This window comes from Neofelis nebulosa, chromosome 2 (genome assembly GCF_028018385.1).
Source record: "Neofelis nebulosa isolate mNeoNeb1 chromosome 2, mNeoNeb1.pri, whole genome shotgun sequence".
In the NCBI taxonomy this organism is placed as follows: domain Eukaryota; kingdom Metazoa; phylum Chordata; class Mammalia; order Carnivora; family Felidae; genus Neofelis; species Neofelis nebulosa.
Window position 1 is genome coordinate 193,220,430 of NC_080783.1, and position 13,818 is coordinate 193,234,247.

Below are 13,818 nucleotides of genomic sequence, written 5' to 3' on the forward strand. Positions count from 1 at the left end.
GCTGTGCCCTCTCCAAGATTCTTGACTATTTTTTGGGGAGGAGTTTCAGTCTCATGGTCACTTCTTGCTCGGATGGCTAAATGCTTTCCCCATTCTGCTGCTTTCCCTCTGCCATGATACAGACTCACACACAGGATGTCATTCCTTTCCCCACCAGGCCCTGGAGCGAGAGGCAGGCTTCCATGAAGGCTGGGGCCCCAAGGGGCTGCCCTGCAGCAATAAACAAAACACAACAAGAATTGTACCCATTCAATGGGGGAATTGTGCGGTACATGACTAATTCCTCCAATAAAGCTGTCATCAAGACAAAACAAGACAAAACAAAACAAAAGCTGTACATCAGACATCAGATCCCCTGATTCTAAAACCATGCCGGCTTCTCCGTGGTATTGTGCTGCCCACTTCCTCCCTTCACCTCCCTCCCCTGGCTCCTCTTCTCCCCACACCCTCTCCACCCCCAAACTCCCTTTCATGGTGAGCGATGAGCAGCTTAGCTCTGGCTTTGGTGGTTTTGCCTGCTGCTAACCCCGCCCTCAGGATCTCACCTCTATCTACCCTGAGCAGTTCATGAAAGTATTTTCCTGGACAAAGGCGGTTCCCCCTAAGAGGCATTCTGACACCAGCTGTCAAGATAATAATTCTTTCCAACCTGCTACACGAGTCTAATCCAAGATAGGAAGAGCTCTGAGCCCAAAGGGAGGTGGAGATAAAATGTAGAGGGAGTCAGGCTTCTGGGAAAAGAGACGGTACTTCTTGCTTGAATGCCTGTCTGTGCCAGACCTTGGCCAGGTGCTGGCGAGAGGAGATTAGAGCTCTGTCTTGAAGGCTAGGGAGCATTTGAATGCCAAGATGCGCAGGGGAGGCATTTCGGGTAGAAGAATCCACCTGAACAAAGGCTCATGGGCTGGGCTGGAGTGGGCGTGGTGGGGGCAGGAGCTGGGGGCTGGCTGATCGCTGAGAAGGGCTGAGGGTTTCCATTCATTTGGTGCTTCTCAGTGAGTAGACACTGCTCGGACCCCCAGCCTCCTTTGCTGTGGTCCTGGTTCTGCGGGAATGGGCCTCCCAGTCTGCAGAGCACTTCTTCCAGTGAGCTGTGATCCCAGCTCAGGAGCACAATGAGGGACGGTGCTTCAGCACTGTATCAGTTATCCATTGCCGCGTGACAAATTACCCCCAAGCGAGTAGCCGCGAACGGCAGACATTTATTCTCTCGTGGTTTTTGTGGGCCAGGCATCTGGGTGCGGCTTAGCTAGGTGCCGCTGGCTCAGGGTCCCTCGTGGCTGTGGTCATCTCAAGGCCTAATGGGGAGAGAATCTGCCTCCCAACTCAGGTTCTCACTGGCTGTTCGCTGGGGGCACGTGGTTCTCTGCCTCTTGGGCTTCTCCCTAGGGCTCTGCATAACACAGCATCTAGATTCTTCCTGAGACAGTGACAGAGAGAGAGGGTGCCTGAGACAAGCTGCAGTCTCTTGTCACCTCATCTTGGAGGTGACATCCCATCACTTTGGCTGCATTGTTTGTTAGAAACAAGTCGCTATGTCAAACCCATACTCAAGGGGACTAAGTAATACCAGGAGGTAGAGAATCCAGCGGGGACATCTCAGAGGCCACCTTCCACAACTGCCCTGTCTCCATTTCCATGTCCACCCAGATACCTCATTCCACATAGTTCTTGGCAACTCCGCCTACCTCTGGCCTGACCAGACCCCAGGCCATGTCCCCACCTCTGGGAACATGGGCTCTAAAATCCCCCCTTTGACCATGGCCTTGTTGGCCCCTAACTCTCCCTCCCTTTTCTGTCCCTTGTCACTTGACTGTGACATCTTCCCAACAGCCCTGGGGCTCCGACCTCATATCCCAGGCTGTCACCCCCCTTCTGGCCCCATGTCACCCCAGGCGCTACAGATCCTCCCTGGGGAAACGCTCCCCAGCTGTGCTGGCCCTCACTGCCCGGACGCTGTGCTGCACTTGTGTTCCTCCTCCCGGAGCCCAGAGCCAGCGCAAGTCCTGTGTCCCACGTCTCATCTCATCTCAGTGGAGTCTTCAGGGCTGCATAGCATCTCCCCCATTCTCGATAGTTTCCCCAAACTTGCACCTCTCTCGTGCACCTCCTGTCCATCCCTGCTCCCGGCCGCAGATACTTCCAGCCCTTCCCCCTCAGGCAGGAACCCTGTCCATTGCTCCCTGGCTCCCTGTCACCCTCAGGATGAAGTTCCTACTTCTTGGCCTGGCATCCCAGGCCCTCCGGGTGCTCTCTCCTCCCCCAGTTCCCATTTTCCTCCCGCTGTCCAGCTTCACGTCTTGGCGCTCTCAGCCTTCTGTGGTCTGTATCCCAGCCCCACAGGATGGCTTGCCGTTTTCCAGACCCAGCATGTGCGTCTGAGCACCACCTAGACCTTTTCCGATCTCCCAGGCCCAGAGCAGATGTCACGTCTCTTCTGCGAAGCCTTCCTCGCTGGCTTTTAGGAAGAAACGAGCATGCCTCTGCTCAGCAGTCTGTTTCTGTTGTCATTCTGCAGTTAGGATTTTTGTTTCTGTCTCTCCCACTGGTCTGGACACTCCTCCAGGGCAGGGATTCTGGCTCATTCATCACTGTCTCCCCAGTACTGGCGCCAGCCTGTCACGCATGTTGGATGGATGGATAGATGGAGTTGAGAGCCTGGGGTCCTTTAGGCCACTCTCTTGGGGACATAGTTCAAAGTGGAGGCTTTTGGAATCAGGTTCAGACCTCCGGCTCACCATGTATTAGTCGTGGCACCTTGGGCCTATCACACAACTTTTCTCAATGTCAGTTTCCTCAGCTATAAAATGGAGACACCACCACCTTACCTGCTTGTTGTGACAATGAAACAGGACCATTTAGTTAAGGCACGTGACACGGTGCCCTGAATGGAGTAAGTGTGTATTAAACGTTAACTCACGTTGCAATTGTCAGTGGATGGTCTGGATGGGGCTGGGGAGCTCAGGTGAGAGGCCGTGCCCCCTGCAGAGCTATGTTAAGTCAGTGCCCTTCGGAAAGGCAGAAGGAGAGGTGCAGCCCTGCCTGTCTGGACCCCTGGTCCTCTCTCTCCGAACTGGACTGCCGTGGAGGTGCCCGGCCCTGAGACAGGAGGAAGCTCCAGGTGCCAGTGTGGTTGGTGGGGCTGCCTTGGTCCCTCTGCTGTGGGAGCCGGGGCCAAGTGCAGAGGTGCTGTGGGGGGTGGGCAGGAGTCTGCACTGGGGCTCCCCCAGGAGCCTGGTCCTCTGCCTGCCTCAGCCTCGCGGTTTACCCCCAGCTGCCTCAGGGTCCAGGGACCACAGCCCTGCGGTCGTCGTCACGGTGGTGACCGTCTCAGCCCTCCTCGTCGTGGGCTCTGTGATGAGCGTGCTGGCCATGTGGAGGAGGTAGGTGGCCGCTCCCAGCCTGGCTGGCCCCTGGTGGGTCGTGTCCCCGTGCGCACTAACATGTGCTCACGGCCCCTGTGTCTGTACCTGCATTTGCGCACATGCAGATCTGCACACGCAGGCATACTGCCGTGTAGATCCAGGCTTGGCTCGCACGGGCGCCGGCCCCTCCCCCGCTTGCTGCTCCCGCGGCAGCCAGCATTGCAGCTAGCTCAGCCGCTCTGGGATGAAGGGGATTTAGCTCCTTAACTCATTAAATGTCAGAAGGCATCACTGAGGATGGAATCAAGCGCCAGCTGCTCCAGTGTGATTAGGGTTCTCCTGAGGCGCTCAGAGGCCCCCCAGCCCCTGCCCGCCAGAGATCCGGAGGCCCTCGAACACAGGCGAAGGGAGGAAAGGCAGAAATTGCGTGTGGGAGGGGGGAGGACAGGGAGGGGAACTCATAAACCAGAACCCCACCCCCCCCCCCCAACGCTCAGCAGAAGGAAGCTTGCAGGAGAGTGGGCAGAGAAGGGGGGTGGGAGGAGGGGAAAGGATGTGGAGCTTGAGTTTGATTCAGAGAAGATTCCAGTCCTTTTGCATGCAGCAGAAACCTCACAGCGTGTATTTGCCCCTTCTCCCCACGGCCACACTGCTGCACGCAGAGGTGCCAGGCTGGGGCTGAGGTCGGCAGACTTGAGGGTTGGAAAGTCTGCGTGTGATGGGCTGGAGCGGGGGTAGCAGAGGAGAGTGATGGCTGGTCAGGGAGCCGCATCCCAGCACATCTCAGCATCCCGGAACTACCTGTGGGTTGAAGGGACAGCGAGCACTCACCCGGCACTGTCTGTGTGGCCTTGAATGAGGCACTGCAAGCGACTGAGGAGGGGAGGGCCTTGACCTGTGGGTCTGGGAGCCAGCTCTGCCTCGGCCAGGACAGTCAGGGAGGCAGGACAGGAGTAGTGAGCCCCTTTCCAGTGCTCAGACGCCCAAATTGGACCAGTTGGAAAAGCTGGAATGTCCAGGAGCCAAGAGCCTCTTGTCCTGGCTGGGAGCTTAAGGGCTCAGGGAGACGGGAGGAGGAGCAGGGAGAGAGGGGCATAAGGAGCACCCCTCCAGGCAGGGACTGTGCAGGACAGGAGTAGCTGCCCAGGAGCACCTTGGAGACAGATGCACTAGGGTGGGCAGAGTAAGCCACGGTCGGTCTGAAAACCCGCTCAAAATCCAAAGGCACTGAAGTGGAGGTGGGGAGAGCCTGCTGGTCTCATGCCAATGGGCATGGCACCTGTCTGGCGCGTCCAGCCACCTCTGCAGGCTGGTGTCTGATGTCTGCAGTGCTTGCTCTGTGCACGGTCTCCTCGCCTCCACTTCCTCTCCCTGCTCCATCCTGGCCCATCCCCCTTCTCACCAGAGGGTGTTGTCCAGTGGAAGCTTCTGGATTTCTCTACGACTTCTCCATCCACTCAGTCTTGCCCCCTTCCATTCCACCCACCTCTCCTGGATGATCCCTTCATTCATGGAAGCAGGTCCCCACTCTAGGAGACTTCAGTAGCTATTGGATGACTGGTGGCTTATTGGGACTTATAACGGACAGCCCTTGGCTTATTGGTTCTTGAACTTCCTCATTCCCAAGGACCTTTTCTTCTGTTCCACCTCTACGTCCCTCTCCCAGATGCTGCCATGGACCTGGCCATCGCCCCAGATACGGAGTCCAGCTCTTGCACGTGTGCCCCGCAGGTGCCCTGTCCTTGCAGCTTGCCCCCTCGGCCGCATTGGTTGCACCTGCTCCTTCACTGCATCATTGCCGCCCCCCAGCTCCTCACCCCCAAGTCTGCACACCTACCTGTCTCTGCACCCACCCGCCCCCTCCCTTTGCTCTAGAGGAGGTGCCTTCCTCCTGCTCCTTCCCACTGTGATCCGAACCCCACCCCTTCTCGCCATCGCAGGAACCCATACTATTTCTAGTGCCCCCCCCCGCCCGCCCCACATAACAGCTGACATTTATTGACTGCTTAGCAAGCTCTGTGCAACAGTGCTGTATCAGGTAGGGTTGTCTTGATCCCGATTTTATTAAAGAGAAATCCCAGCCTCCCTGTCCCACAGCTACCAAGTGGAGGGGCTGGGAAGCCAGTCTGTGCATGAGGTTCCAGAGCCTGGACTACTGACCACCATCGTGACCATTTTATCCTAAATGGCAGCCTTTTCCCCCTTTCCCATCCGTACAGAAGGGTGATCTTCTCTCTCCAGTCTCCCTAACCGCCCCTCCTTGGAGGCTTCACGCCGTCTCTCTCCTCTGCTCCACTTTCTCTTTCCTTCGTTCCTGTGACAGTGTCACCCCTGATTTCCTTTCTGTTTCCCTTTGGCTTCTCTGGTGGTTCTTTTGTGGTGTCCTCCATGGCTCCTTTCCTCTCTACCCGATCTCTCAGTGTTGGGGTCCTCAGACTCGTTCACAGTCCCCCTTCCCAGGCTCTGTCGTCTTCCTGGACAATGCCCCCAGCTCCCAAACTTGTATCTCCAGAGCAGACCCCTCCTCCAAACCCCCCACACTCCTTTCTAACTCCTTACTCCTCACCCCTCCCTGCCTACTCTGTAGGCTCAGCAGACCCTACCGGCTCAGCACGAGCCCTTTGCCACCCCGTCCTGGTAAACGGCACCACCATGAACAGGTGGGCAAACCAGAACACCAAGAGTCATTCCTCCCTTCTGTCTCCCCCTTTTTGCCTTCTAGCAGTCTCTGAGCCCTGTGCCCCTGTCACCTAAACGTCACTTGTGTCCTCTTGCTTTTTGTTCTCTGTGTCCACACTCACCCTGTAGCCTGAGCCACGGCCAGCTCCTGCGGGGCCACAGCTGCAGCCAGGATGATATTTCTAAAATACAGATTGAGTCATGACACCTCGGCACCCTGGGGGCTCTCCTCTGGGCCAGCAAGGCCCTGCCTCAGGGGCTCCAAACGCCAGTCTGTGGTGCTTTTGATGGTGATGCCGTACTTTGGTCCATGACTGCCTCTGCAGGAAGCCGCCCTTGATGGTCTAGGGGGTCAGGTCCCTCCACCGTGTGTTCTCACAATGTTGTGCCCTTCTCCCCTGCTGGTACCTGTGAGCGGGCTTGTGACTGATCCTCAGTGCTTGTTTCCCTGGCTAGACCAAGGCCCCCCTGAGTGCAAGGGCCATCTGAATTGCTCACCGGTAGGCAGGCAGGCAGCTTGGGTTCAAAGTCGGGGGTATGGATTTGGGTGCCTCTGGAATTGCAAGAACATGCATTATGTCTCAGAGCGAAAATAATTAGGAATAATTAGGATGAGGGGTTAGGTCTGGGGCTAGGGTTATAGGTTGACTGCTTTCAAAGCAGGACAAGCAAGATCTGGGGCACAGATCTTGTGGTTTGGAAGGGATAAGGAGCTGCCACCCTGGGCACTGGTGAGATGGGAAGGGGATGCTGCCCAGCTCAGAGAAGGACTCTGCACCTCCGCAGGCCCTGCCCCTATGGCAAAGGAGGTCAGGATGCCCACGACGAGGAGGAGCTGTACTTCCACTGTGAGTTGTTACCTGGCCCCTCCTTAGCCCTCTTCCTTGCTGTGCTTGCGTAACTGCTCCCACCCCGGCCACGGGCCCCCTTCCTCGGGCCCATCTCTGTCTCTCTCTGCATTGCAGTCAAAGTCCCGACACGCCGCACGTTCTTAGACCCCCAGAGCTGTGGGGACCCGCTGCAGGCTGTTCATCTGTTTGCCAAGGAGCTGGATGCAAAAACCGTCACACTGGAGAGAAGCCTTGGAGCAGGCAAGCTAGGCTTCCAGGGACCCTTGTACAACCCAAGAACCCCCCCCTTCTACTCCATCCCACCTCCATCCTGCAAGCCCGCCTCTGCCCCGAGGCCCTCCCCCATTTCTGGAAGCCCTGCCTTCACCCCAGTCCCCACCTGGCCAGGAGGCCCCAGCTCCACACCAAACGGGACCTCCGCCCACCAGGTTCCAGGGAAGGGGATGGCAGAGGAGTCCGTGACCCTGCCTTCCTACCCTCCCTGTCCCCAAGGTCACTGAGACCTCCCCGCTACTGCCCTTTTCCAGCTGGCCTCTGCAGACTGCCACTGGCAGAGGTTTAGTCCCGGGCCTTCATGGGGCAGTGGGGAGGGGCCATTGCAAACTTGGGACCAGACAACCAAACCTCAGTTTTTGTCCTGGCTCTACCTCTGCCCAGTTGTGTGACCAGGGGCGCGTGCCCTTTCTGCTCCAAACCTGTTTCTTGTCTGTAAAATGGGTGCAATAGCTGCCTCATGCAGAGCCGAGGTGGGGACTCTGCAGCCCTCAGCACCCCGGCCTGGCTCATAGCAGGTGTTTTGCTCCTGCTGTTCAGTCTCCTGGCCTCCTTCCTTCCCATCTGCAAACACTCAGCCCCTGGGCTCAGAGAAGGCAGCCACTTTTACCAGGAGCCAGACACTGTCCCCGACACTGTTGCCAGACCCACTGGATAGAAGCCAGAAAGGGGTAGTGTGGCAGAGGAGATGTCATCGTCACCCTTCCTGGGTCACCCTGGGCTTTAATAGCCTTTGATACGCTTGCATGTGCAGTATCCTCTCTGTGAGTCTTTGAAATCTCCTGCTGAGGTGGGCTGGGAGGAACCCCCATTTCACAGGGAAGAAAATCGAGGCCCAGAGAGGAAAGAGAGGAAGCCCACGTCACATTGCTGGTACTCGGTTTACATGATTTGAACTCGGGAGCTCTGAGTCCCAGGTCAAGAAGAGCCTGTGATCCAAAAGTTGCTTTCACCTCAGCTCACCCTGCCTGGGTTGGCCGGGGGCGGATGACCTCCGGGGGACTGTCTGAGGTGCTGTTTCCTCACAGGGCGGTTCGGGGAGCTGTCCTTCGGCTGTCTGCAGCTCCCTGGCCGCCAGGAGCTCCCCGTGGCTGTGCACACGCTGAGGGACGGCTGCTCCGACTCGCAGAGGCTCAGCTTCCTGGCCGAGGCCCTCACCCTGGGCCAGTTCGACCATGGCCACGTCGTGCGGCTGGAGGGTGTCGTCACCCGAGGTAAGGCCCTGTGCTCCGCAAGTATGGGGGTGGACACGGGGTGGAGGTGGGGTGCCCTTCCTTCAGCCATGGAAGGCTTAGGCCCCTCCTAGGCCGCCCAGGATGGAGAGAAGGCCTCAGCTTGCTTTCACTGACTCAGGGGTGCCCTTCCGACCCTGAAAGGCCTTTCTGACCTGCAGTGACTCTGTGGGGTGGATCGCCTGGACCTTGGGTGATCTTTCTTAGCAAACTTATTGCAGCTCCTGACCGTGGTCCTCCTACGGAGGTCTCCTCTTCTGTTCTTTGGCATAGAGGATCCTGGGCCCCACAGGAGGGTGGCACGACGGGGGAAACTTGTTTCTGGCCATCTTGGCCCTGGGCTGGGGCCCAGGTGGGGGAGCACGTGTGCAGGCAGAGGGGAGCAGGCAGCTCAGTGGGTGTGTTCCCCTTCCCTGGGCACAGGAAGCACCTTGATGATCGTCACCGAGTACATGAGCCATGGGGCCCTCGACGGCTTCCTGAGGGTGAGTGGCCTGGGTCGCTGGGGTGGGGGAGGGTACTGATAGCCATGTTATTCTTCGTCCCCTCACTTTTCTCTTTGGTGGGACTTGCACTTGGCATCATTCCCTAAAAAGGTGCCCACTGGCCAGGCTGGCCTGGTGGGTCACAGAGCAAACCCAGAGAGGGCCAGGTGACTTCCCTGAGGTCACACAGCACCAGGGAACTGAGTGTGTAGCACTTCCTCCCACAGCGGCATGAAGGCCAGCTGGTGGCCGGGCAGCTGATGGGGCTGCTGCCCGGGCTGGCGTCAGCCATGAAGTACCTGTCGGAAATGGGCTACGTTCACCGGGGCCTGGCGGCCCGCCGTGTGCTGGTCAGCAGTGGCCTTATCTGCAAGATCTCTGGCTTTGGGCGGGGGCCCCGGGACCGAGCGGAGGCCGTCTACACCACCATGGTGAGGATTCCCATCTCCCAGACAGACCTGCCCATCAGACTGCACCATAGTCCCCCTCACCCACTTCTCCCCTCTTCCTGACTGTGTCGGGGCCGCTGCCTGCAATCCCGTCCCTGCCCCCAGTTGGTCCCGAGTAAAGGCCAGCGTGGGCCTCATTTTCTGGTCAGCTTATGTGCCTTCCCCAGACGTGCAGCTGAGAGGATGGCAGGCGGGGCTGGATCTGGGGCTCTGTGGGGCGGGGAGCCCCGGGTGTACTTGGGCCGGTCCCTTCCTGCCCCTGACGTGCTTGTCCGTCCACAGAGCGGCCGGAGCCCGGCACTGTGGGCCGCCCCTGAGACGCTTCAGTTTGGACACTTCAGCTCTGCCAGTGATGTGTGGAGCTTTGGTGTCGTCATGTGGGAGGTGATGGCCTTTGGGGAGCGGCCCTACTGGGACATGTCTGGCCAAGACGTGAGTGACCTCAGGCCCCAACTTCCTGACCCCTGCCCAGTGACCCTTGACCTCCTAGCCTGAGACCCCACTTCACTGTCTGCTTGCTTCCCGTCTTGCCTGGCCACTGCCTGAGTCTTCCTCGGGATGGGACGTGTACATGCGTTGGAGGGACTTAAAGCTTCCTGTCTGCCCCTCACCTTCGTGGCCCAGGTGATCAAGGCAGTGGAGGATGGCTTCCGGCTGCCACCCCCCAGGAACTGCCCCTCCCCCCTCCATCGACTGATGCTTGACTGCTGGCAGAAGGACCCAGGCGAGCGACCCAGGTTCTCCCAGATCCACAGCATCCTGAGCAAGATGGCGCAGGACCCAGAACCCCCAAAGTGTGCCGCGGCCACTTCTCCCAGGTACAGCCGATGCCTCATTTGTCACAGGCACATTCCCGCCTATCCCCAACCACGCCAGATCCGGCCGGCCAACCTCTCACTCTCCGTGAGTGGCCTCCCCGCATGGCCCACATCCACCTGCCCCACCTGTCCTGCTCCCCCCCCACCCCGTCCTCCCCCACCTGTCCAGCTATGCCTGCTCACTCAGTTGCCCCAGATAGAGCTAATACTCTGCCTGCCTCAGACTCATGTACATTTTCATCCATCTCAGTCACTCTGCTTGTCCTGGGTTTTGCCTCACACATCCCAGTACAGTGGTCACTGACTGGGTGAATGTGTGTGGAAATAGTTCTAACAAGCTTGTAGTTCCAATAAATAGAATAAGTGAAACGAGTATTAGTTGCCTCGATATAATATAGGTCACCTCCCAGACCGTCCGAGGTGTGTCCTATCCCCCAGACTGTTCCAGATCCTCCCAGTACCTTTGGCTGGCTCAGGTGCAATCCTCTCTCTACCTACCTGACTGGTATCTTGAAACCCTCACCTGCTCTGGGGGTGCCTCATGCTCCATGCAGCCACGTCCGCCCTGGGGCTGGGTCGCCTTCCCCATCTCCTGTCCTCTCTCAGGTGGCCTCTCCTCAGGAGAGTGACCAGGTCTGGGCACCAGATCCCTGCTGTCAACTGACCACAGCCCCTCTGCTTCCCAGGCCTCCCACCCCCCTGGCAGACCGTGCCTTCTCCACCTTTCCCACCTTTGGCTCCGTGGGTGCATGGCTGGAGGCCCTGGACCTGGGCCGCTACAAGGACAGCTTTGCTGCAGGTGGCTTTGGGAGCCTGGAGGCCGTGGCTGCCATGGGCGCCCAGTGAGTCCGAGGAACCCCGGGGGCCCTGCCCCTATCTACCCGGGACCCCCCCCCCCTCACCCCCTGCCTGTCCTAATTCCAGACCCTTCCCCTGTCCACACAGAGGGAGGGAGAGTGGAAGAGGGCCGAGCCTGCTGGGTCTGACCGGCCCTTCTTTCAGGGACCTGGTGAGCCTGGGCATCTCTTCGGCCGAACACCGGGAGGCCCTCCTCAGCGGGATCAGTGCGCTGCGGGCGCGAGTGCTCCAGATGCAAGGCCAGGGGGTGCAGGTGTGAGTGGCCCCAGCCCTGCCAAGGACCCTGGCCAGCTGCGCTCCACGGGTGTGGAAGTGAGCATGCTCTCCCTGCACTCGGGCCCAGAGCTTGTTCGGGACCGCGGTCCCCCCATTCCTCTGCCTACCCTTCCCATTTCCCCAGTCTGGACACCTTGGCTGCTGACTCCGTCCCCTGGGGCCAAAGGGTTTAAATCCCTGGGGAGAACCCCTGAGATTTGGTCCCAGAGACCAAGGTGGTCAGGGCAGGGAGGGGAAATGTAGCTTTAAATCACCTGGTTCATGTTTTTCTGTCTTCCACACCCACTGGGGCCTGGGGCCTACCCCAGTGGGTGCCCCTTTGCCCCACAGACCCATTGGCTGGTTGGCGGCACGGGCCCCTAGTGGGCTTCCGTGAGACCTGGCGAGGACCTCAACTGCCTGGCAGCCCGTCCTGAAGGGCCTGCGCTTGGGCTCGGCCCTGTCTGCACACTGGTCCTGAGGCTCAGGCAGCAGAGGTGGTGCTGAACTCAGGGGCTGGACCCCAAGGGCCCTAGACTCAGGAGCTGATTTCTGCTTCCCCTGCCCTTGGGCTGACAGTTCAGGGTGAGGGTGAGGGTCCTGACTAGGCCATCAAGGTCCTGGTGCTCCCCTGAGACCCATCGTGTGCTCCCCTTTGCATTCCTTTTATACATTCACTGGTTGGACATCTGCAGAGAGCGTGAGGGGAGACATCTTCTCTTCAGAGGACCCGTGAACTTTGCTTTCCAGCCTCAGAGGTGGACTTTCTCTCTCTGACAGGCTCTGAGCCGCACTGTGCAGATAGGAAAAACCGAGGCCTGTTGAGGAGTCAGGGCCAGGGCTGGAGTTAGAACCCATGCCCCCAGGTCCCAGTCTAGGGATGAGGTTGGCTCTGGAGAGAGGGTCCTTGGTCCTATCTTGTGACACCAACACTCTCCCCCCAAGGTAGCCCAGGGGTGCTCTGAGGTGACCCCTTCTTGCAAATTCTGTCTCCTGGCCACCACTCAGCCTCCCGTGGGAGAGCGCCTTCTCCCTCTGGCAGGAGTGGCCACACTGAGCTAACTCCTGAGTTCCTTATCCAGAAGGGCTTGCCAGAGGCAGTGGTGATCGTGAGGCCGGGGCTTTCACAGGATGGTGGGATGGCAGCTGGATCTGGACAGGGTCCCAGGGGCTGAGTTTGTCCAGGACATCCCTGGCATATGCCTACTCTGGGTTTGGCTGTATGTGGGGTGAGATGGGTGGGAAGGAGGAGGGTGTGAATGAGACACAGAGCTGGCCTGGCCCTTGGAGGGCTCAGCTTAAGTGGGGAGATGAGCTCGGGCATCGAGAAGTACTACAGATGCACCTTCCAAAAATACCCCAGGCCCCACGGGAGACCTCGGGGTCTGTGGGCCGTTGGGCCAGAGGGCAGATGGACACTCATGATTTGTGTACACGGAGGTGTGTCTGGAAGGGCTTCTTGGCTGAGAGCAGATGCATAAGGCCTGGAAGGTGGGTGTGGGGGCTGTCTTTCCTTAGCGTGGGTGGAGTTTTGTACAGGCCAAGGCGGAGGGCCTAGGACAAGAGGCATCCAAGCAGAGGGGCCAGCATGAGGAGGAGGCTGGAGGCTGGAAGATGCAGCGCATTTTTGGGGAGCGCCCATGGTGGGGGACGGTGCCTCACAGCAGTGCCTTTGGCCTCACCCTGCCAGAAGCTGCTCTTCTCTCCTTGGAGCCCCTCCCTCCGCTCCCGACCTCCTAAGCACTGCCCCAGTCAGTGACTTTGAGGGTATAGCGGTGGTGGGGTGGCGGGCGGGGGGTGGTGGGGAGCTTGAGATCCTGCTTCTACCTTTGACAGGGCTGGAGGGTCTGGCCCCTTGCCAGGTGCCCTCCAGGCTCGCCCCTCCCCCCACCCAAGCTTGGAAAGGACCAGTGTCCCTTCTTGGGTGGAGGGTGCCTCATCCCCATCTCTAGCTACATCAATCATGCTCTGAAGGTCCCAGGCCCCTCCCCATCCCCTAGCTGTTCTGCAGAAGGGCCCTCTGGCTGTGGTGACAGGACTTCGGTGTCCAGGGTAGACCTCCCCTCCACCGAGGAGCGAGGTCCCGTAATCCTGAGGGCTCCCAGGCCTCTGCCCTGTGCAGATGCAGGCCGATGGCTCTCTGGGAGCCCTTACAGATCTATTTTTGTATGGAATTTATTCACTGGACAGAGGGAAGTGGCCTGCAGCCCTCCGGCTCCCCCATCTGAGCCCATCCAGGGAGGGCAGGGGCTGGCTGGGGATGCAGTTCCTTTGACTAATTCTGGAGATGTTTTTATATTTCCTGGGTTCTATATGCAGGACAAAATAATAAAAACTTGTCTGTGATATGGTACCTCTTTCAGTGACAGTTGCTTAACTGTTAAGAGCTTATGTGGGGAGGGTTTCCACACTCCCCCAACTCCCCGTGGGGTGTCTCCAGAGTGTGTGTCTGAGGTCTGTGAGATTAATTGAATGACTCCTGCCATGGAAGGCTTCCCAGTCTAGCGAGGGCAGCCTGGTCTCAGAAGTAGCAAACCAAAGAAGGCTTCCACC

At 58.8% G+C, this 13,818-nt stretch overlaps 2 protein-coding genes across 5 annotated transcripts in view; one reads left to right on the plus strand and one right to left on the minus strand.

Moving 5' to 3' along the window:
* The window catches only part of EPHA10 (EPH receptor A10), a 39,229-nt gene extending 25,611 nt beyond the window's left edge, over positions 1 to 13,618 (plus strand). For 3 of the 4 annotated variants that reach the window (XM_058717999.1, XM_058717998.1, XM_058718000.1), the window contains 10 exons: positions 3,275 to 3,383; positions 6,831 to 6,892; positions 7,010 to 7,135; positions 8,197 to 8,382; positions 8,824 to 8,885; positions 9,113 to 9,316; positions 9,617 to 9,766; positions 9,959 to 10,152; positions 10,839 to 10,994; positions 11,155 to 13,618. In XM_058717999.1, the coding sequence (XP_058573982.1) occupies positions 3,275 to 3,383; positions 6,831 to 6,892; positions 7,010 to 7,135; positions 8,197 to 8,382; positions 8,824 to 8,885; positions 9,113 to 9,316; positions 9,617 to 9,766; positions 9,959 to 10,152; positions 10,839 to 10,994; positions 11,155 to 11,269 (1,364 nt within the window). In that variant the 3' untranslated portion in view covers positions 11,270 to 13,618. Of the gene's footprint in view, positions 1 to 157; positions 895 to 3,274; positions 3,384 to 6,830; positions 6,893 to 7,009; positions 7,136 to 8,196; positions 8,383 to 8,823; positions 8,886 to 9,112; positions 9,317 to 9,616; positions 9,767 to 9,958; positions 10,153 to 10,838; positions 10,995 to 11,154 lie in introns of those variants that run through there. The other variant, XM_058718001.1, reaches the window with a different exon arrangement.
* Positions 1 to 13,818, minus strand: part of LOC131504993 (glycoprotein endo-alpha-1,2-mannosidase-like protein) — an 85,486-nt gene that overhangs the window by 52,900 nt on the left and 18,768 nt on the right. The window lies entirely within an intron of this gene.